Source organism: Geospiza fortis, unplaced genomic scaffold, assembly GCF_000277835.1.
Source record: "Geospiza fortis unplaced genomic scaffold, GeoFor_1.0 scaffold327, whole genome shotgun sequence".
Lineage (NCBI taxonomy): Eukaryota > Metazoa > Chordata > Aves > Passeriformes > Thraupidae > Geospiza > Geospiza fortis.
This window is the reverse complement of record NW_005054410.1, coordinates 2,072,203-2,095,074: the sequence shown is the minus strand read 5'-3', so window position 1 is coordinate 2,095,074 and position 22,872 is coordinate 2,072,203. Positions and strand designations below refer to the sequence as shown.

Sequence of the window (22,872 nt, the reverse complement as noted above, 5' to 3'; positions counted from 1 at the left end):
TAAAGAATTTAAAGAATCTGTTATAAATCTGCTAAGAATCTTGCTGTCTGTGTGGGGAGTCCAGAGAAATACAGTCACTCTGTTTGAAGCACATCTCACTGGTTTGATTCGAGGGGAAAAGAAACCCTATCTAAAATCCAAACCCTTCTAATGGGTGTGGATTGAAAGAGAACATAAAGAATTTTGAGTTATCTGCTTTATTTGCTGCAGAGAATTCTTAATTTGTAGATTGTTGCATGATTTAAACCCAGAATGATTTCCATCTATAAGGCTCATCTAGTTCAGTGAAACTGTGTTTTAATGAGGATTGCTGATTATGTAACCTTCCTAGCAGAAACTCATTATTCCTGATTTTTATCTTGCTGCTCAGTGTGCATACTGGCTGTTACTGGAAGACATCTTATCTCCTGAGCTCAGACCCTGCTGTGTGCAAAAAGCTGCAGAATAAAGGAGAAGTAATGCTGAAAAATAATACAGTTTTTGTGGTAATCTCTTGCAAGAATATTTTCATAGAGTCTGCATAGAGATTGTGGTGAATATAGGAAGTTGTATCATAGTCCTAAACACAAGACTGGAATTGGAGAAATGTAAAATACCATTTTTTTGGTGGTGGCCTTAAGCAAAAGTGACCTTTTGGAGTTTCTTTCCTTACCTAGTAGTGAATGACACTTCCTGTAAAGGGCTGTTAAAGAGATTAGTCAATGAGCAGCTGTACTTAAATGGCTTCTTTTGCTTGTCCAAGAAATATTATTTCATAAGCATTATTTTTAAGAGGGTAAAGTACAATATTTTCCAAAGGAAGAGAGGTCCTTCAGTGTCATTACGACCATTACAGTTATGGTACAGCAGTTTGAAAGGTCTGGTTTGTAATCTAGTGAAGTAAGGTGGAAGTCCTCTTGATAATGTGCTTTATCAATGCTGTATTTGTATAGTCTTTAGAATGACTTCTACTCCCAAGGTTGCACCTGTGTGATTGCTCAAGTCTGAAAACCGCTATGTACCTGAGGGTGCCTCTTGTGTGTCTTGGGTCTAGTGGGGCAAAAAGCAACTAAGTGCTTACTAGCACCAGTGAGCACAGTAAGAGAAGTAAATGGGTCTGGCATAATTCAATGAATTTATTTGTGTGGCTTTGTTAAGTTTGACATTCCCTCCCCTCAAATAAACAAAGATTTGCCTCTTCAAAGTTTTACATCCTGGGTTTCTGAAGGACGTGTGCAACTCAGTCAGCTTGCGGTGTGTGACAGTAGTTGTCCACATATGTTTGTTGCATGTGTTTCTAATGGTTCTTTTCCTTTTCAGGTCTGCTGAATCCGCTCTGAAGCCAAGGGTGGACAACCAGTGCAAGGGAAGTGTTGCTGCTTTACATGGACATCTGCTCCTGCGGCATGGCCCAGATATCCAGCAGCAATGGATTCAAACAGCGCTCCTCACCTTCTCTGTCAGCCCCAAGGGCAAAAGATGTGGACAAAGAGGAGGCACTGCAGATGGAAGCTGAGGCGTTAGCCAAGATGCAGAAAGAAAGAGGTGTAGCTGGTAGTAAACAAACCTTTCATTCTTTGAGCAGCCCCAGACAAAAAGCACAGACTCATAACAAGCAGGACCATGATCTCATGGTGTTTCCAGAGGCTGATGCCAAGAGCGTGGAAGATAAACTAAGTACCATTGACATAGAGAAGCTTACTCATGCTGAACTAGAGAAACTGCTGCTGGATGACAATTTTGAATCTAGTAAAGTACCTACGTTACCAGCAAGTCCTGTTTTGAGCCCATCTGTGTCTTCACAATTTTACCTTGGGCCCACGGGTCAGAGGAGACAGTGGACACCTGGAATACCAGCACCTGTGACATGCACTTTACCTTCTATTTACACCTCAGCTTCTTACACAAAACAGACTGGTGTATTTCAGAATGGATTCCATCCAAGTATGTCATCCTATCCCCCTAGAGAGCCTATTTATCTTGGTCTTCCTAGACAGTCACAATACATTTCCTACCCCTTGGCAGCTACCACACCTTTCCATCCACATGGAAGCCTACCTTTCTACTGTCCAGTGCTCACACCAGAAATGGCAAAAGTATTTGACAAAATTGCAAGCACTTCAGAGTTCCTGAGGAACGGGAAGTCAAGCACGGACCTAGAAATGACTTCCATAAAGTCTGCAGTGTCCAACCTGCCGGCCGCGGAGAGCTGTGGGGATGTCAGTAAATTCGACTGGCTGGATTTGGATCCTCTGAGTAAACCAAAAGTGGACACTTTGGAGACTCTAAATAAGGCAGAGGGTGATGGAGAGAGGCCTTCAGGTATGACTGCTGAAGATCCATGGGATGCTGTTCTGTTGGAAGAAAAGCTGCTACTAAATTGTCATCTGGAAAGAAAGGTTAATGGGAAATCTTCTGGAGCCACAGTCACGAGGAGTCAGTCCTTAAACATGAGAACAACTCAGCTTGCAAAGTTACAGGGCCAAACATCACAGGTATGTCAATCAGTATCTTGAAATTGCAGTATAACAGTAAAGATTAATGACAGTATTTAAAGACACTTTAAGGTCTGTTATTTATTTTTTGTGTATTATTTGGCTTGAGCAGTGTCCAAACAATGTGATGTTATGGCATATGTATTAGTGCTATTCAGAAAATTGAACATAACTACTGAATTATCTCCCAAAATACCTTTTGCCCTTGTGTAATCCTTCCATATTTACTGAGGTAATTGCTGGTTTTCAACTCAACACTCCAGTAAGAAATAGAAATAATACTCAGCACTAAAGTGTCTAAATCATATTGATAAATATTTCAATTTTATGACCAATTCACATGATATGGTGAAATAAAAAGGTGGCGAGCTAAGCACTGAAAGTTTTATCTTGCCTTTTACAAGACCACAGTAATTCTCTTGTGGGTAGAAAGCTTTCCTTCTGTATAGAAAGGCTAGACAGAACTTTTGGTTTTGTGCTGGGTGGTGGAGTGGCTCTTGGGTCAGAAACACTGTACTGCTCTAGAAGAAGGCAGACCGTCTTTGCATGATGTTACTTTTATCAGGCAGGGCAAAAAGATGTTTGAGAGATTCTTCTCTAGGATCACTTTAATGAAACATTCAAAACCAAACTCTCAACAGGGGCTTTAGTTATGGCACTCCTATCTTTGAACATGGAGCACATGCAGTTTGTGTCAAAAGCAAACTGTGCAGCAGATGATCAATACTGTCACAGTCTCATCTGCTTAATTACACCCCATTAGGCCATCCTACTTTTTCCCAAGTCCAGTAAAAGAACTGTAGGTTATTTAACTGTAGGTTATTTAACTGTAGGTTATTTAAATTTTTCTGTATTTTTAATTTTTTATGTGATAATTCCGCCACAAAAAAAACCCCCACATTGTGTTTTAAAATATTAGTTAGCTCACTAGAAAGTGGATATGAATACTTCTGTGTATTGGGTTTTTTTTTTGGAGGACTAAAAGAGAAGTGGAGAAGTTTTCAGTGGAAAAGCCAGCACCCTGGCAAGTGTGATAATGGCCAAAAAAAATGTATTTGGAGGAACTGGTTAGAGAATGGGAATTAAACTCTTTGTTTGCTTTGGAGACTTTGGTTTACAGATGTTTTAAATCTTAGGTGTTGTTTTTCTAGGTGTTTTTAATAGGCTAGGGACATGCTGTAAAAAACCAACTGTTATCACTCAAGGATATTTTCCAAATAATTCCTTATATCTTCCTTCCCCACCCCCAAACTGGAGGTGATTTTTTCTCAGAAATAGGAATATTTACTAGACTGTGGCCTAAAAAGCTGTCTGAATTTCCAGTGAAGTGAAATTTTTGGCCCCTCATTTGAAGGGTTTCCTCTTTTTTCTGGGTTGGGTGTCAGTATTCTGGCAAAAGTTCAATAGAAGGCCAATGGAGAAGGAATAAAAACCACCCTGAAACCCAAAAAATGCATTTATGCATTTATCTCTGGTTTTGTGCCACGTGTACAGCTCTTGGGTCTGACTTAATTTTTTTCCCCCACTTGCTGTTGAGCTGTGATACTTTAACTCTGTTATTTAGTAGTGTTTGGAGAGGTATGTAAATTTGGGCTCTACAGCAGTTTGTTTCTCAGTTTGCTGTGTCACCTGGTGATGTGTTTGTCAGGTTGTCAGTGCTGGTTGGTTGGCTGTAATTAACTCCTGGCTAATAACTGGCCTACACTGGAGCAGTGCGGCTCAGGTGGTGTCTGTAGGAAGTGATGTTTGACTGTTACTAAATCAAATCTGGCTTTATACATCCAGTTTTTTTCAAGAATGTGGGATTTCAAAGGGTCTTTCCTGTTGATAAGATCCAGTCTCCTGCTATTTGCATGTCATGTACTGACTCCTGGTTCATAAATGAAGTTCAAGCTCTGCCTTCACATGTGGTCTTTTCTTCCTGCCACTTTTGATTTAAAGGCTGCTCCAGCTCCTCCTCTGGAGCAGGAAAATCATTCATCTGATTTTCAGCAGAACACATTTGTAAGTAGTTCTTAGCAAATGTTCTTCTTTCAGGATGGAACAGCAGGTACTTAAGATGAAAGAATCATTTTGATATTTACCTCAACATGTTACAAGAGATGGTGACTTTCTGTCAGCTTTCACTGCAAGCTCTGTGTGAGAGCTTCTCTTTGCTTTTTTATTTTTTTGAAGATGACTTATGAGAATTTTAGCTCTCTGTGTGAGAGCACAGGGTACCATGTGCCATGTACATCAGCAATAAACCCTCATGACAGGCAGGGCCATCCTGCTTGGTCCTCTTTTATTTATGATAGCACCACAACATCAATTCTGTAGGCAATTAATTTTTAAGTCACCATCTTTTTCAAACAAGTTCTTAATTTGTAGCAGACTTCTGCAGTGAGTGCCCAATTGAAGGTTTGAGATTTACTTTCCACTTGTGCCCCTCCAGACACTCCAGTTCTAGCCTGTGTTATGAAGGTGGGTGATGATACAGGACTGTGAGTTACCAGGGTTGTTTCTGCTGAGTTATTAAAGAAGAAAATAAATAGATTTAAAGATGAATCTCTCATTTAGAGATCCTTGAAATACAACCTGGATAGCCTCTCTTTTGCCTATCCCGTGCTTCTACTTTATTTTCTAGTTTAAATAATTTTCCACTCAGTATAAGAGAAAGCTGAGTTATGTAGCCTCTATTTTTTGGCAGTTTTCTTGTATTTTATCCAATTTACCCCAGGTTTATATGTTCTTCAAAGTATACTTTTAAGTCTTACATCTTAACCGTGTCAGGATCATTCCCCCCAAACCTTTCCTGAAAAACTCAGTCTCGCTGCCCCTTTAGAAAAAAATATTAGTATTTTGATTCTATCAAAACTTATGACTATCTATCTGTTCAATGCCTGAATCAATATATTGCTTTGTTTTGGTGAAGTATCTATTTGTATCTATTCTTATTATTGCCTATTTTGTGTATATATTCATATTTGAAGTAACTATACATTTAGTATTCCTGTTTAGATACTTCAGTGTTTGTCACTCATTTCTGAAAGCAGAGACATAAAGCATCATTTTGTCCTCCCTATGTGTTGTTTTCTCTTGCTTTCCACAGAGCTGCAAAGTCTTGTGACTTTGTATACTCATGGAATTTTATTTAACTTGACTTTTTTGTTAGTTTATTGGGGTTGGGTTTGTTTGTCATTGTTCAGATTAATTGTATTTACAGATCACTTCTATTTTTGCAGCCTTTGCTGACATGAACTATTTATCTCATTTGGCCTGAAGTCCCTTCTTTCAAGTTATTTCCTGTTGACTGATGATAGCTTTTGCACCTCCTGGATTGACCCAAGTAGAAGTTAAAGGAATTAAAATTCTACTTGTTGCTCAAAACCCATCTGAGTCCAGGGGATTTAAATAGAATTCTTTTGTTTTTCAGAGCTTGTTGTCCTTAAATTATTTTCCCAAAAGTGATCAAAAATTAATACTGAAGTTTAGCTAAAAATAAGGAGGTATTTGATGTTCCTTATTTTCCACCAGGAGGTCTTTTCCATCATTACATATTTGTAATAACATGAGGTTTCTCTCCTTAGCCAAGTGTGACCCTGAGGTGAACCATGGATAACCAAATCTCGTTTTTTTTGCTCATTAGATTAGAATTTATTATTTACCCTGGCTAAGCTTGCATGTGTTGACATGCCTTGTTATTTCCCCAAACTTTGAATTTAACAGTAGAATAACCTGCAAATTTTTCTGTAAGGAAATCAGAAATGTCACACAGTGGCATAAAGTGGTGTTTCATCACTGGTATGACTATTTAAGTAGGCCCCTTGTTTAATGCTTTTATCCTATTTGTAGTATTCCTTAAAGAGTTTTTAAATAGAATTTAACATTTGTAGAGGTAGTTTCTTGATTTGCAGTGGCTGTGTTTTGTGTTGAGTGCCAGCCAGCAGGTGATTAACCTTCATCAGAGATGTTTGCCTTTCCCTGGGTATGTTCCCTGCCTCTTTCCTTGTGATTTTTGGTGGTGTTGGTCTGCAAGTGCTTAGAGAGTGTGTTTACTAGATACGGTTGCACAGGTTAGCAGGTCTTGTGAGGTTGCCCAGTATTTTTATGTGACAGAACTTGTCTGAGATGTTACAATAGAAGAACTTATTTAAATTTAAGGTATTATGCATGCTCCTACAGCTCTTTTCAGTTTTGTGGCTTTACAGCTTCCTGTTCTGATTGACTCCTGTGGTATGGCTAATCTCCAATTACACAGAATTTGCCCTTTTGACTGATCAGTGTTCATGCAACCAATATTTCAGCTGAAATAATTAGGTTTAAGTGCAATTTGGGTGGCAATTATAGGTTGTATCTCTTCCAAGTTTATGCTGTACTGTTTAAAGAAGTTAATTTGAAGGGAAAAAAAGTGCTTAAAGACCTGACAGTATGTGGTTCTCTCAGATTTGAGCCTTTTCTGAGAGTCTAATTTATCTATATTGTCTGATACACTCTAATGAAATTAGCTGACTACGTGGGCTAATAATAAATAACCCACATACCAGTTAAGTAGTTAATCACTACTTCAAATATGAATAAATTGTGGTGATTTTCAGAAAAAATGTAGTGCAGTCTGCTTTTTCCTGGCCTTGTGGTTGGATTAAAGGTTTCTACAAGCATTGTAAAATCTTTGGGTGAAAGATGTAACTGGGCATGTAAGTTTTTACAGGGAGGATCTGGAAGGGGCTTCACAAATCCTTCTGGCTAGTGGTGGCTGCTATGCTATGGACAGCTGAGTTCCACTGGCTATTCCAACTTTTCTCTGCATTTTGCTCACTCCAGCTTTTGTATGGATGTGTTGTGAATTGGATCAGAAAACAGATATGGATTTAAAACCTGCTGCAGTTCTCTGTTTGTTGTTTTGGTTTTTTAAATTTATTACATTTTGCTGTTTGAAACTCCAGCTCTCTTTTAGCAGTTGCTTTTTGAATTGGACACTTAAAAGATTGTGCTTTACAGTTTTGGGAGGTGATGGGAGCATTTGGCATAAGAATTAAAAGAGTGGTAAGTTGATTCCATGGGGTTAGTTATAAGTTTCATGTTCTGACTACTATTTCCTTCCAGTGTTCAACTTGTATTTTCCTGCTTTGTAGGAAGAGATAATCATGGGCACCAGTGATAAGTAGTGGTTCTTTCTGGAAGTACACTGAATTTGAATTGCATCACTGCAGGAAAAATATGTTTTTCTTCCATGTGTGGTTCAGATTAATTTAGCCAAATCCAAATGCAAGAGGTCACTGCTGAGAGCTCAGGAACTGCTTGCAACTTAATGTTAACTGATAATGATGCTGGCAAATAAATGACCTGCTGTCAAGGAGTCACAGCTCCAGTGAATTTATACTTTTCAAGTTAGTAGCGATACATGATTTTCTCCATGTAGAAATAGACATAAAACTAATAGTAAACCTTAGACTCCTGAAAATCTGTCATCTGCATGTGGCTTTGCTGGCTTTAGGGATATGCTTGCAGCTATTTAAATCCTGTATTATCTTTGAGTTGCAGAAAGACAATGGGACCACTGGCACGCTGACAGAAAACGTGCTTCTCCAAGCAATTGAAGGGCAGAATCAAGAACTGTCAGCTTTTTCTGAAGCAGTTACAAAGTAAGAAATGGCTGAATATGAATTAACTTTCAGAATAGGAAAAAAACCTAAATGATTCATTTGCAGTTAGCTTGACAGGAACAGTTTTTTTTTTCTTGATGGGATAGATTTCAGTATATATCCTTTTTCCTTTTCTTATCTCAGTTTTTTCCTGGTTTTGTTTGTCCTGGTTTGTTTATTTTTTTTTCAAGAATGCAACAGAATTGTTAAGATCTTCAGTACTAAGATTATTATATTATCATATGTCCTCTTTCTTATTTTGGTCTTATGACTTTCACTTTTCCTTGTTTTTAGCCTTTCTATCCTCAAAGTATTTTTCTTTGTCTCATTTTATTACAAAATAAAATGAGACAAAGAAAATGGTTTTTTATTACAATTTCTGTTGAAAGAGTTTGAAGTTTTTGGTTTTTTTGTTAGCTGAGACACCTCATAATGTCCTATCACTCCATGGATTTCCAGCCTTTAAATGCTTTTATTTTTTGTTGCTTCCACAACTGGAATTCTGTAGCATAAAGCCTTTAAACTTGTCTCTGATTTGATCCCTAAAGATGAAGTGAAGTTTCTTAAAGATTGTGTGGGATTTTTTTCTTACTGCCACAATTTAATGAGATTTGTTTTTTTGTGTTTTTCTTGCTACAAACTACTCTTGCCTTTTTTACTTTTGAGGTCAAAATTCAATAAATAATTGAAGGAAATAGAGATCTTTGAATCTCAATGGTAGCATGTATTTTTTTTTAAGGAGGAATGTTTCTGAAATGGAAACTCCACAAAAACAATGAAAAATCATATATATGGGAAACTTACTGATGGTGATTAGGACAGAGCTCACATAGGATAGGCTTGTTGCAACGCTTTCTGGTTAAATCTAATTATTACCCTTTCTTTCAAGACCCAGTGTTTAAAATACTGATGAACTTTCAACTGGACAGCTCTTGCTGGAGGATCTTGCTGTTGTCCAGAATCAAGATGATGAAATAAATGATCTTTATAGAGTAGTTCTGTTCTTAATTCCTATAATATTTCTTAAAAATTGGCAGAAGTTTAAGGTTAAATTATTTTATCCATGTTAAATAGCAGAAGATTAAAAGCAGCTTTCCAAGTATGGTTTATTCACTTGTAGGTAAACATTCTGTACTGCTTGTGCCCTAAATAAAAGCCTTTACTTCAATTAAGGCCTCTTCCTCAACTTCCATAGCTAGGAATAGCTACCTTGGAATAGCTACCTTCTGCACAGTATCTAAGTTCAGATTAGACATCTAAAAGTTGAAATGTGTGAAGAGGCTTGTTGTTATTTTAATTTTTTTTTAACTACCTTTTATAAAATACTGTCAATTACCTTTTTAAGAACTGTTTTAGAGCTTAACTTCTGCAGAAGTTGGATATGTCCTGTAAGAATTGACCTATTAAATATTTTAAGCTATATGGAAAACCTGCCTAATTATACACTTAAGATTTTTTTTCCTGTCTTAACTACTAGTTGTATAATTATTGTGGGCAATGTCCTGTTGAGAGTAGAAATAATTAGATGGTGCTTTGCACATGCAATTTAGGTAGAGAGCCAAAGGTAGTCTTTACTCTTCTGCCTTGTGGTTATTACCATGTTATTTTGCTTTGGTCTTGGACTTCTCCATTGCAATGTTTCATAAACCTTCTCTTTTTCCAGATTGAGGACCAAGTTTCCTTATACCGATCAGCAAACAAACCCAGGTTTTGTGCTGAGTCCAATCATGCTGCAAAGAAATATAAGTGGGGAGAGTGCCAGTATCAAGGTTTCAATAGAAATTGAAGAATTCCAGCAACCAGTAACGTTCACATGTGATGGTATGTTCCTATTTCTTGAGTTGAGTTTGCTTGTGAAAGACTGGAAACTCAGCCCAGGACAATACATTTCAGTTTTTGTAATCCCTGGGTCTCAGGGGCAGGAGTTGTTTGTGGGAAATATGGAAAAGGGAACGCAGCAAAGGACTGTTTCTGGGTCAGTGCCTCCATCAGAAAATATTTAGAAGTTAACAAACTGAAATATTGACTGTAAAAAAGGAAAGTCCAGCAAACCTCCTCTGTCCATAGCTGGATAGAATAAAACAGTTTTTCAAGACTTTGTAGTTATTGAGGGGATAATGACACCAGGACTGAGATTTTTAATGTTTAATTTTTTTATTTCAACACTCTAACAAATTTTAAAACAAAATTTTTGTAGGCTATCTAAAAGTTCAGGCAAACTGCTGCTGGAAAATAGGAATAAATGCTAAAACTATATATTACTTGTCTTCAATACATGCTTACGAACACAAACACTAAATACTGTTGCATGTGCCACAACTGGCTGTCCCAGTTTTGTGGGTAACCAGAAATACTGGTTTGGGGTGGACCTTTGAGGTTTGCCTGGTTGTGCTACATAAATCCATATTCTCTGTGCAGTCTTGACTGCACAGTGGTTTTATTTGTAACTGCATGCTGTCAACTTCTGGCAGTTTGGGCTGATAAAATAACTGGTTATGAACTTTTTTGCCTCTATACTTCTGTCACTTCTGAGGGTTATCATTTGGATCTCAACTTCTGACAGTGTAGATGCTTCAGAGCTGGTTGTTCTCAAAAGATCTGGAGTTTTTCTGTTACTCACATGAACTTGCTGCTGTGTTGGAAAAACAAGCTCTCGGTGCATCAGGGTTTTCATTCCATATTAATTTGCTGGACCTTACATTTATTCTGTGGTGACTTAATAATCTTTTGTCAAGAAATTAGGTGGATTGTAAATATAGCCTAGGAAGGGTTTCTGTACTTAATCCTTAAGACTACACATTGCTAATATTACAGGCAAAATCCTTTCCTACAGAAGGCTTTGGTAGGGTAACTAAAATGTTAGGGCTTCAGCCCTTTATTTCTGGTATTTTCTGTGACTAGCTTGGAATGTGTTTTGTGTTCTAGCCCAACATACTTTCTTCTTTGCACTTTCTACTCCCATTTTGCTGAAACTAATGCCAGTTAAACTGCTTGTCTTCTATAGCTGGTGAAGGGTGGTTATGTGACTAGTAATGAGGGTATTTAAAGTTATCCTCTACCTTCAATTCCTTCTCTTCTTGGTCACATTGTTACATACCTTGGCATACTGATGCTCAGGCTGTTTTACTTCAGTGTGGCTTTCAGTCTTGCTCAGAAGGAGCTGCAGCCTCTCAGTGCTCTGACAGCTATTTGTAGAAAGGACTCAGGAGGGAAATGGATGAACTTTAGAGCTTATTTGGATTAATTTTGCATTCATTTATTAGACTTTGCATGGAAGTTTGCTCTGTCTGAGCAAACATTGTGTGTCAGCAAGAAATTAATGTCTTTGAATAAGATGTAGGGCAGGGAAAAGGTGGTAACATCTTTGTAGCTTTCACAGAGCTGGCAGACCTTTGGCAGTGCAGCCTGTGAGTACAGCACAGACACTGTCCCTGCATGAACTATCACTGTATCTTTTTTCTTTACCAACTCCCAGATATATTCTCTGCTGAAGGTAGTACAGCCATTTCACCCAATAATAAGTTGGAACAGTCTTAATGACTTCAAGTATTTCTGAATTTATACTTCCCATCATTGCTTGTTCTTGAATTTCACACAGTCATTCTTCATATGTGCTTGTATACATCTGTGCTTGTAATAATTAATCATTTGTTAATGAGATGAAGGACATGTGTTATCTTATGGAAAATGTTGTGGCATTACCTCTCTGTATCTACCATAGCAGTAATTTTTCTATCTTTAAAAAAAAATTGAGAAAATCAGGAAAGTCCCTGGAGTAGGAAAAAAGCCCTGCTCTGAAGGTACTGATGAAATATAAAATTGCTTTTATACAATAGGTTTTTTACAGAATTTTGAGGCACTTTGATATTATTTGCAAATGATCTGAAGGAGATCATCAGAAACTAGGTAGGGAGGGCCAGAGAGCATTTTGTATTTAAGCATTTGTTTCATTCAAACTTATCTGTATTTTTAGTCAGTGACAGCTGGTGGCTGTGGGGGAATGGATTTTGGGTTTGACTGGAATTATTTTTTTGCTCTGTAGTTACTGGATGGAAGAGAGATTATTTTCCAAAGAGCATTTGGAGCCTGATGCAAAAGTACTGGTAGCTAAGAGTTGCATTTTGCAAAGGCTTGGTGATGCTTACTGAGATCTGCTCTGTACTAACTAGAAACTTCCCTGGACAAGTGGAAAGGAAAAAGGGAAAAAGGACTTTCAGTAGGATTTGCCTCAGCTGCAGCTGATATTCAGTTCCTCAAAAGCCAAACAGAGGAGTTCAAGTATTCAGATAGTGTTTTTTAAACTGAAAGTGCCTCTGGGATCACTTACCTATTTGAAGTCCTTGCTAAATAGGGCAAATTTGTAATGAGATTTTAAAAAGAAAGAAAACGTCTATCCTCAGTCCTGCAGACTGTGTTCGTACTTCTGGTTACGTGACTACACTGTATCCTAATTTTTAAAGATGTTTTTTGGGCTTTTTATAATGGCAGTCAAGTTTCATGAGATACCTTTCTTTGTGAGAGAAAAGTGAAGATCTCAAATGATGACATTTAGGTGATAATAGAAACGTAAAAGTCTTTTCTACAAGTATAAAAATCAATTTCATTAAATAGCTACAATTTGTGAGTGAACAGTAGTTAATATCACTCGCTATAGATTTGTATTTAACTTTTAGATATAATTTCTTTAAACAGTGAGTTCCCCTGTTGAGCTTATAATAATGCAGGCACTTTGCTGGGTGCATGATGACTTGAATGAAGTGGACATTGGCAGCTATATCCTGAAAGTCTGTGGCCAAGAAGAAGTTTTACAGAAGTAAGCAAACTCTTTTTCATTAATGCTTAATTTCATGCTTTTTTGTGACACAGTTACTGGGAAGTGTATCTCTAGTGATTAAATGTGTGAAAGAAACCTTAAAAATGTAAGGGAGTCACTCTTTTTACAAAGATCAGAAGTTTTTGGAGTTGCTCTGGGATACAGCACTGTAGGTTGTTATCAACTCTGTTCTAATGCAAATCCATGTTTCTAGAGCATTTCTGTATTGTAGCTTTTGACCACTCTTCAAATCTCAGAAACTGAAAAAAAACCAAACTGTTTTCTAATAAACTGAAGGAGTTGTGGTTTGCAGGGTTTTGTTTGTTTCTTGGTTTGATTTTTGGTTTGGTTTTTTTGTTTTATTTTTTTTTCCAAAATCAAATGGTTTTAAAAGCCCCATTCTGGGTTAGAATATTTGGTTTCAGTGTTAACCTCTGTGGTTAAGAGCTTTAGCACAAGTACAGGTATCTGTAGTAGTGTATAAAAACTTGTGCAGAAGTAAAAATCAGACCAAGGATGGCATGGAGGTTGATTCACCATTTCCTTACTTCATGGCAACAGGTTGCCTGAAATATTTGGTGTGATTTTTGGGCAAGCACTGCTTTGGTTGTGACTGTGCCTGCTTTTGTTTCTCAGCAAGCACTGCATAGGAAGCCACGAGTACATCCAGAGCTGCCGCAAGTGGGACACGGACATCAGCCTGCAGCTGCTGACCCGCAGCGCCATGTGCAGCGACCTGGCACGGACTGTGAGTGCTCCTACTCTGCAGGCTGGCACCTCTGGTGGGATTGACAAATCAGCATGCCTGCTTGCTCTGGGAAATGCTGTCCTCTTATCCTGCCAGGAAGTGAAAAACATTACTGAATTTTCACAAGGCAAATGACATAAATACGGGTAATGCCTCTTACTAGAGCCAGGTATTTTATACCTGGAAAAGGTATGCTAGCAGTGGGACTAAACTTGAGGCTTGGAAAAGAAGGAACAAATTGCAGAGTTAAATAAAAGTTGGGAACAGTTTTTGAGTGTAATTCAATATGCATCAGACCATCAAAGAGGAAGGAAGGAAGGAGTACTGGGTATCTGCATAGTTGGGCACTTCATGGCTGTTTCTTCCCTCTGTCCCCATGTGTACATATTTCACAGACTATTAAGTAGTTATTTGTTTTCCCCTTTGAAGAGATCACCTTACCTCTTTCCCCTTCAACACCCCAGGTGTTAGTTATTAATTCTCTAAAACGTTATAGAAAGGTGAGAACTGGACTTAGTACCTCATATTTTATTGCAGGAGGATGATGACAGGACACCTGTACATCTAACCAAACACCTCCACAAAGTAGAAAAGCCTTTCAGAGAACCTATCATAAGGTAATGTTTTGTGGTTATTTTAATAATCAAGTGCTGATCACTGCTGAATTCCTGACCAAGGTGGTGTTCTGTTCTTGTACTTGTGTCCAAGAGCTTTTATTTCTTGCAGGTCTTCCATTGAAGAGCTTCTTGAGGTGTATCACAAGCAAGTTAACATAGCCCTTAAGAATGAGGTAAGGTTTATTGCTGAACCAAAAGTGGCCAAAGTCACTGGTGAGGTAGCTGGCAAAAAGACTTGCAGGTTTTCTTGGGGAGACTGAGAATCTGAGCAAGCTGTGAAATTATAATCATGGGTATTTAGATTTCTGTTCTTCTTTTCTTCCTGGCTTTTCTTGCAAACCTCAGTTATTATGTGACCATCACAACTAGAAATGTATCTTCCAAGTCCTGGGGTGCAAAATAACCTCTGCCCCAAACGTGCTGGAAGAGGTTAATTCAGGAGAATAGGGAAGAGGTCAGAATTCTGACTATGGCTGTTGCTGACAGCCATGAAGGATGTATTTACTAACAGATGAAAATCTGCATAATAGAGAGCAGGAACAGTTGTGTACAATGGGAGTTAGAACTGAAGCATGTTTGGAACATACAAGGAAGTTCTACACGAAGTATAATTATGTCTTATTCTGCATTATTCAATTAATGTCAAAAAATTGTCTGTTTCACTGTATGACAGGTAGCTTAAAGCAGCTTGGATGTTGAATAGTTTACAGTAGTATCCCATCTGCAAAAGCTTATGGATACAACCTGCTAATTTCTTGAAGGAGAAGCAGCTTTTAACTGCTGATAGTAATATAACTTGGAGTCTTAAATGCTTAAACATTAGATAACTGTGTTTATTAACCAGTCTTAAAATGAATTACTTAATTGCAATACTTTTCATTTCCACTATGTTTGTTTGCCTCTCCAGGAATGCAGGCCTGAACAAGCTGCTATTTCCATATTCCCTTAATATTATTTAATTCCCATGCTGGTGATTCACCACGTTCTCAAGGGTAGTTTTGAACACAACCTTTTTGTAGAGGAGTGAGCTGTTACTGCTCCCTGCCATGGTGGTGCTTTTGTTGCTTTGCTCTTGCAGCTGCTTCAGCTTCTTTGTTTAGCTGTGACTTCACAGGCTGAGATAAGGAATGCAAAACATCTCGATTCAGATTTGTTCTACCCTTTGTTGAGCTTGTAGGAAATTGAGCTTTTTGAGGTTGGGAGATGTAGTTTGTAGGTGGTGATGATTAGGTCCAAATAGCAGCAGTTCTGCATTTGAATTTTTTACTTCATGAAGTGAATTCCTTTACATATTCAGTAGCTGAAGATTGCTAATCCAAGTGAAGAAGGGTAATCCATAAATAATTTGTATGTGGGCTTTGATTTCACATTGTTGAACTCTCTGAAAATTATCAATTGTCTTTTTATTGAGATTTGAGAGCCTGTGAGGAAAAAAGCAGTAGAAATTTTTCTTTCCATATCACAAAGAAGCTGTTACCTTCAATTTGTTAGCTTTGGAAAAATGGCTTAAATATTTACAGTGTCCTGTGGTTATTTTCTTACCAGAACAGTTAATTTTTGCCAGGTAGCTCTCAATTAAAAAACTTTCTGATTCAAATGGCTTCTTTGCTATCCATTTGTAGGAAGGTCACGAGTATATGTCTGGGAGAGTGGTGGTTGGGAATCAATTTACATCTTAGTGAGAGAATATTGCAATAGTTACTCCTCTTATTTAGTTGTAAGTGCTCGGAAGTTATTGTGAAAGAAACCTACTTTAAAAAGTAAACTATTATTTTGAAGCAAATATTTTTATTTTCTACATGTGTTCTTTAAAATCGGGTGAGGACTTTCGTTACATTAAAAAAAAAAAAACAGGAAACCTAGGATAATTCAGATTTCACTCAAATGGCTTTTCTTCTGTTGGAAGAGTAGAAGGAAGAGAATATTAGGAGCAGCTCAACTTTGTCTTAAGTAGCCTGCAAAAGTAAATTAAAGTGAAGTAAAAAAGATTAGTTCCGTCATGGAAGCAGTACTGCAGTGAAAGTAGTTGAAGTGTCAGTGTAACTTAAACCTGTGGGCTGAAATTGAAACACTGCTTCTTTAGCATTGTTTCCTCACACTAATTGAATATTCTTTTTTGAACTGCACTTTCTTTTTAGGCCATGAGGGAAATTGAGCTTTGTATCTCATTAGAAAATAATTGTTTGCCAACAGTTGAATAAAAAAATGGTTGGGAACCTCCTAATGTTTCCTGGCACCCCATTCTATGATCTGTACTACTGTGTTTTTGGCATTCATAGGGCAGTTCTCAATATTGAGTTTGTTCTTCATTCCAGTCATTATATCACAGTTTAGTGTAATGGAGATGTGCATCTCATAGTGATGTTTCTTGGCAATTCATTAAAAAACATTAAAGCAATACTGGGTTTCACAATTGTGATCAGACCAATCTGTTCTCTCATACATTCCTTATTAGAACCAGCATAAAGCAGTAGATCATGTAATTAAGACTGTCAGAAAAATCTGTTCTACATTGGATTGTGTAGAGACTCCTGCAATAACGGAATCAGTGAAGAAGCTCAGGAGGGCTGTTAATCTCCCAAGGATTAAAAATGCTGAGGTAAACTTTCACTCTATAAATTGCATGTTTTAACTGATACATTTTATTTCGCGGTTTTTAGTAGCTGGAAATACCAGCAACAGTTCTGTCAGGGTTCTGTTGGGATTTTTGTTGGGTTTTATTTATTTATTTATTTAACTTGACATCTTCCATTTATTTTGACATCTCTCTGCTGTTAATGCATTAATCACTTGCTTTGGGAATATTTTCCTTTTCTAAATAGTGACTTTTAAAAACAGGTTTTAAAGTACTGTTTTCTGGTTCTGAAACTAGAAACTTGTGTCACAGCAGATGCCACTAAATCTGACTGAGGGGAACTGACAGGAGCTCATGCTGTCTAAAATTAATGCAGTTATGCTTTAAAGGAGGAATTGACATCATGTATTTTCCCAATAGTGTTTGTGACTAGCAATAGCATCTTAAAACTCTTAACTGTTCATGCTCCTGCATTCCTGAGCATAAGGACAAACCCAAAATCTTTCAAACAGCCCAGAATCTCATGATGTAACTGCCTTATAATGAATGGTTCAGTTGAGCAGGGCAGTCTCAAGTCATGTTGTCAAAAACAGTCATTAAGTGGAGAAGTGTGCAAATAAAAAAGCTGAATAACCTTTTAATGCTATTTCTGTTGTCCTACTGCCTTACCAGAGTGGCAACTCATGTGATGCTCTATTTGCTTTTGGCTTCATCAGTTCAGTGATGTGTTTGTAACACTGAGCAGAAGACAGATAAATATAGTTGTACAAGAGCTAAAATTCTTACAGGGAAGTGCAGAAGACATTAAGACAACAGATAAATATTTTTCAATGTTTGCTTTTTGGTAGGAGAAAGCTGCAGAAATAATTAGATTTCAGTGTACAAATAGCTCCTAAAAAAACCATTGCTCCACTAGAATTTGAAAAAGGTGAGATTTTATGAATAAAACCCCGTGATTATTTTATGGTGGACATTGACTTAAACAGTAATGTGTATGAAGACATGTAGGACTGCTTTCAGAAACAAAAATGCTATAAGTATTAGAGACTCTTGCATTGTCATATTTTGTAAGATATTTTTTGATTTTATTTCTTTTCAAAGTAATTCTTTGTCGTTGGACAAAGTGAGCACATTTTTATAAGAATGTGAAAATTTTTGATACTCAAACTTTAAGTTCAAGATGCTCAATTAGTACACTAGAAGTGTAAAGAGAGCTTTCATCTTCTGCAGCACTTGTGGCAAACTTTGTAGGAAGTTGGGAATTCACGGGGTTTGATTTTAAACCACAAGCTTAGTTTTCATTAAAAATTTTAGTTTTATCAGGACTTGAATTAGGCATGAAATCCCTCCTGATTAGAAGGGAGAGAATTCCCATGCTTTGTTTGTCACCTCTTGGTTTCAATATTGTCTTTGTTGAGACTAGACATTGCTGTGATGTTGCATCATGTTGAGACTTCCATTTTAGCAGACCAAGAAGCAAACAAAGATAGTACAAAGTAATAGTCCTTACTGTTCATTTTCTCAGTTGTTTAATATTTTTTTTATTCAGTAAATTTATAGCTCTGCCAGAAAAAGATACCTTACCAAATGCCACAAACAAAGCCAAAAAAAGGAGCTGTTTAAAGCTGTTCAGATTTAAATTACTGGTCAATAAGCTAATGACCTCTGCTTTCATCCATAACAGCCCTGAGCAAGTTTTATCTCTGCCTAGAGAAGTTAGATTATCCTGGGCAATATTCCAATGTGCTGTGTCCTTCTGGACTTCATATAAAGAGTGTCAAAGCAGTTGACTTGACTTGGTGAATAGTGGTTGCATCATATGGAAATTGTGATGCTATTAGTTAACTCTTGAGGAACTTTGAGTGAAAAGATGTGTTACATAAACTTAAATATGAGCCTAATTCAGATAGTTCGTTATTTCTGTATAAGATACTTAATAGCCATGGAAAACTAAGATGGATTTTCAGTATTGAAATTTCCTCTGACTTTATTGTATAGGTATCCTTAAAATGTGGTGATGACAATAGCAAGAGCCCCTCTGGTGAGTAAAGTTCTTAAATTTTTATTTAAAAGCTGGTTTGAGGTGGCTAATTTAGGAAGAAGTGCATTCAAAATAAATTATCATTTAGGTTCACTGCGGCCTGAACACCCTCTGAAAGTGAGTATAGACCAGTTAACAAGAGCAGTTGAGGCCCTCCTGCAGCTCCACACAAATTCCTGTAGCAGTTCAGCAGCAATTTCTCCAGAAGAGAGTAAGAGTACCAAGGAAGCTTGGACTGCCACAGAACATCTCCAGTTCACAATATTTGCTGCTCATGGAATTTCTTCTGGTTGGGTGTCAAAGTAAGTGACTTACTTATTGTAAAATTCCTCCTTTTATATGTATATATATATTTTTATGGGTTTTTTATGTTTCTGTGTTTAAATTTTTCCTTACACAGTTATGAAAAATACTACTTGATTTGTTCTCTGACTCATAATGGGAAAGATCTCTTCAAACCTATTCAGTCCAAGAAGGTTGGCACATACAAGAACTTCTTCTACTTGATTAAATGGGATGAACTGTAAGTGACTTCAATCTATTAAAACTCAATAAAATGTTTTGTTTTTGCTAGCTGTTGAATGCTGTCATTCAAGTAACTCTTGGTTCTAATTCCATTTCAAACATCCAAAGAACAAGTTACTGATCAAAATCAGAAATATTTTTCCAAATGGTATTTCAGTACTCATTGTAAAAGGGGGAATGGAGATGCTGGACAAATGCCCTGTATTAATGTGTTTGTAGCATAAAATTACAGAGAGATGGGAAGGTCGTAACGTTCCTTGCAATGGGAATGGCTTGTGCTGCTTTAAGAGGGATTAAAGAATAAAGCTTGCTTGTATGTACTGCTCAATTTATGTAATTGAGAGAGGAAAAGCAGTGTCTCACTTTTACTAACATGAATGCTGAATCAGTTTTTATTCCAGATACAGAGGGTAGAAAGGAAGAAGGAAGGGCATACAGAGAAAAGATGGGGAGATCATGGCAGATGGTATCTGCTAACTGAAATAGGAATAGTTTTCATTATTTGTGCACAGCTTAATCTCTGCCACTTGAGTTATCAGGCAGCCTGTCATAGCTGAGGCATCATGTGAGCCCCATGGTGCCCCATATCTACTCTCCTGACTGTCTTTGAAGGTCAGAGATAGACCCTAAGGAATACCCTGAAAGTTTGTCGTGAACAAATTATTTCAGACCAGCAATGAGAGTTTCTAGAACACCTGCCTTCAGAGAGTACTCCTGCTGCCTTTTTTTTGATGCATGGGATTAATTGTCAGATCTTTTGCTGGCAGGTACTGGTGTATTAGAGTGAAAGGTCTGCTAGATTGCTCAAAGGCTGCTGACAGCAGTGTGGTGCTTTATAGTGCAGTTGTCATGTTTTACAGAGAAATCAAACTAAAAGAACATTTTTAGGCAGTAAAAACAGTGTAAACAAAAGTGAAAACTTGAATAACTCAGTGAAGTGTGTACTTCTTAGCTGCTTGCTTTACGGGTTTTGTACTATTTAGAATTTAACTTTTAGTAGTTTTTGATTCTTTCATTTGGATGGGAAACTATTGGCAGCTGACCCTTTCAATTTGAAAAATTAGGAGGTGGCTAACATGGAGTTCTGTGTGCCCTTCCTAGTTAGTGGAGTGGGAAAACTAATTATGCTGGGCAGTCAATTGTGTGCAAGGAATGTGATTTAATAGACAGATTAAAAGGGTTGTTCCAAATCTCACTATAGTGCAGGAGTGTAATTTAGCAGGTTTACAAACCATTAGTGTGAGAGATGAAATAGAGTGAAATATGATTGCATGGATATTTAACACTTGTTCGTCAATGTTAATTGACTTTTGGAAAGCAAGAGGCATAAATGGATTATGTGGATAAGCCTGTAACTTACTAACTGCTGCCTTTTTTCTAATTGACTTATTTTTAATACTTTTATTTTATAGAATAATTTTCCCCATCCAGATTTCACAGTTGCCTTTGGAATCAGTCTTGCGTCTGACTTTGTTTGGAATCCTAAATCAAAGTAGTGGGAGTTCCCCTGACTCAAATAAGCAGAGAAAGGGCCCAGAGAATTTGGGTCAGGTTTCTTTACCTCTGTTTGATTTTAGGCGGTGAGTATCTGAAATATGGGTAAAATTGTCAATACGATATGATCTGTGTAGAGGTTTTTCCACACCCATAACTATAGAAATTACCTCTCTGATATTGAATATAGTAGGCTATGATAAAGGTAGGAATTGTAAAATATACTGATACAGAAAAAGTACATTTCATTAAATAGAGGACAAAATGTGGTCTTGTGTTGTGGAATTTCCATTTCACTGGCTGAAAAAAACTTCACTGCTGGAGGAAGTTGAATATTGTTTGGATGATTATACCCCAGAATATTCTAAAATTATTCCTTTTGATTCAGAGCTGGGTTTATTTAAAAAAATTAAAATAAAGGGATAATTAGCCAGTGTGTTAAACTTGTGGCATGTTTCTGGTTTGAACGGGCTTTCCTTCAAATACAGCTGCTGGATGCTGTTACATGTTTTTCACTGAGGATGAAAAGCCTGCTGTAACTTTCCTAAGCTGAGTGTTTCTGGATTGGTTCAAGTTGCTTTGTTCTTCCAGCTTTGATTACAAAGCTCATTCCAAACCACTTATCACTGGGGCAGCTACTCAGTGAGACCTTAACCAGTAGGCTGGAACCACAGTGCCCAAATTAGACATCATGGTGCAGAGGTGATCACACCACTGTGAAACAGCTTCTGCATTCATGCTTAAGGTTTCCTGTTTGTGTGCTGCTGACTACTTGGGCTTACTGGGAATTGAAATTGTCAAGCAAGGCTGCAGAAAGGCAGCCAGGTCTTTCCTGGGCAGTTACTGCTGTGTGTTGCTTGTGGCTGTTTCGTGTGCTTTGCGTCCTCTGGTTCTGGGTTTGCCTTTACTTGCTCTGCTTTCTTTTTTGTCTGGTGATGATTCCAACAGCTTGAGGGTGTCACAGAGTTTAGGATTTCCTGCATTGCAAAGATGGCCTGCAGCTGCTTTCAGTCTTCACCAAAGCTTGGATTTCTTTTCACAAACGATGCTTATTTCAACCTTCTGTTTAAATGCTGCATTTCAGTCTCCTATCCAAATACTACATTTCACAGTATTTGAAAGCACAGCTTTTGATTTGAATTGCAAATTTATCTTGTCTTCATGGTATTGTCATAAGAGTTAGTTTGGGGAGAAAACTGTATTTTCTGTTTATGCAGAGCACTACAATGGTGTGTGTTGTGCCAGAGCTTGGTGAGTGGCCTGTATGTAGGAGCTGTAGAGATGCTTAGTGGTCTAATCCACTTGCAGTCCACATAAATTAAATCCAGACCAAGGTAATTAAAACTGGTAGCCAGATATTCCAGTTACAGTTGAAAATAGCATCAATGGCAGGCAGGAGCTACAACTTGAAACTAACTGAAATAAGGGGAGAACAAAACGGGTCATTTATGAGTTTTGGAAGAATCCATGGCCAAGTTAAAATTCCTTTTGCTGGAGTGCATGTGGAGTGGCTGAAGTCATCATTGCTTGTGGATGAGACAGAAGGCTGTGGCAACTTTATTAAATTGGAGAATTATTAAAAAGAATAAGCTGTTCAGTTGTGCTTTACTGGCACAATTTGGTAATCTTTATTGGCATGACAAGCTCCTAGTTAATCAATATTTACGTATAACAACCTGTTCTTCATTTGAAGTACTTATAAACCCTAAAATGTCTTGCAAAATATACTTAAGGCTTGGCCTTCAAGCAGTCTTTTGAGTAACATTTTGATTTTAAAAGACTGATGGAAGTTTTCTGTACCTAACATTCAACGCTTAATTGATTTATGAAGTGTCTTCAGTTGTGCCCTACTACAGCTGGAAATGGTATTAATGTTGGGAATACACTGGCAAATGCAAGTGTCATTTGATATGCCCTTGCAGAATCTGGTAATGTGAGAAGTCCAAGCAAATGGTGATGCC

The 22,872-nt window shown here is 37.4% G+C and overlaps 1 protein-coding gene across 2 annotated transcripts in view; it reads left to right on the top strand.

The window, feature by feature from the left end:
• Nucleotides 1–1,303: 1,303 nt before the first annotated feature.
• PIK3C2A (phosphatidylinositol-4-phosphate 3-kinase catalytic subunit type 2 alpha) overlaps nt 1,304–22,872 on the top strand; it is a 39,055-nt gene continuing 17,486 nt past the window's right edge. The window contains exons 1-12 of one of the 2 annotated variants that reach the window (XM_031061334.1): nt 1,304–2,474; nt 7,992–8,098; nt 9,762–9,919; nt 12,791–12,911; nt 13,548–13,659; nt 14,197–14,276; nt 14,386–14,449; nt 16,732–16,875; nt 18,850–18,892; nt 18,981–19,194; nt 19,293–19,415; nt 20,830–20,997. In XM_031061334.1, coding sequence (XP_030917194.1) covers nt 1,365–2,474; nt 7,992–8,098; nt 9,762–9,919; nt 12,791–12,911; nt 13,548–13,659; nt 14,197–14,276; nt 14,386–14,449; nt 16,732–16,875; nt 18,850–18,892; nt 18,981–19,194; nt 19,293–19,415; nt 20,830–20,997 — 2,444 coding nt within the window. In that variant the 5' untranslated portion in view covers nt 1,304–1,364. The remainder of the gene's footprint in view (nt 2,475–7,991; nt 8,099–9,761; nt 9,920–12,790; nt 12,912–13,547; nt 13,660–14,196; nt 14,277–14,385; nt 14,450–16,731; nt 16,876–18,849; nt 18,893–18,980; nt 19,195–19,292; nt 19,416–20,829; nt 20,998–22,872) is intronic. The other variant, XM_005426318.1, reaches the window with a different exon arrangement.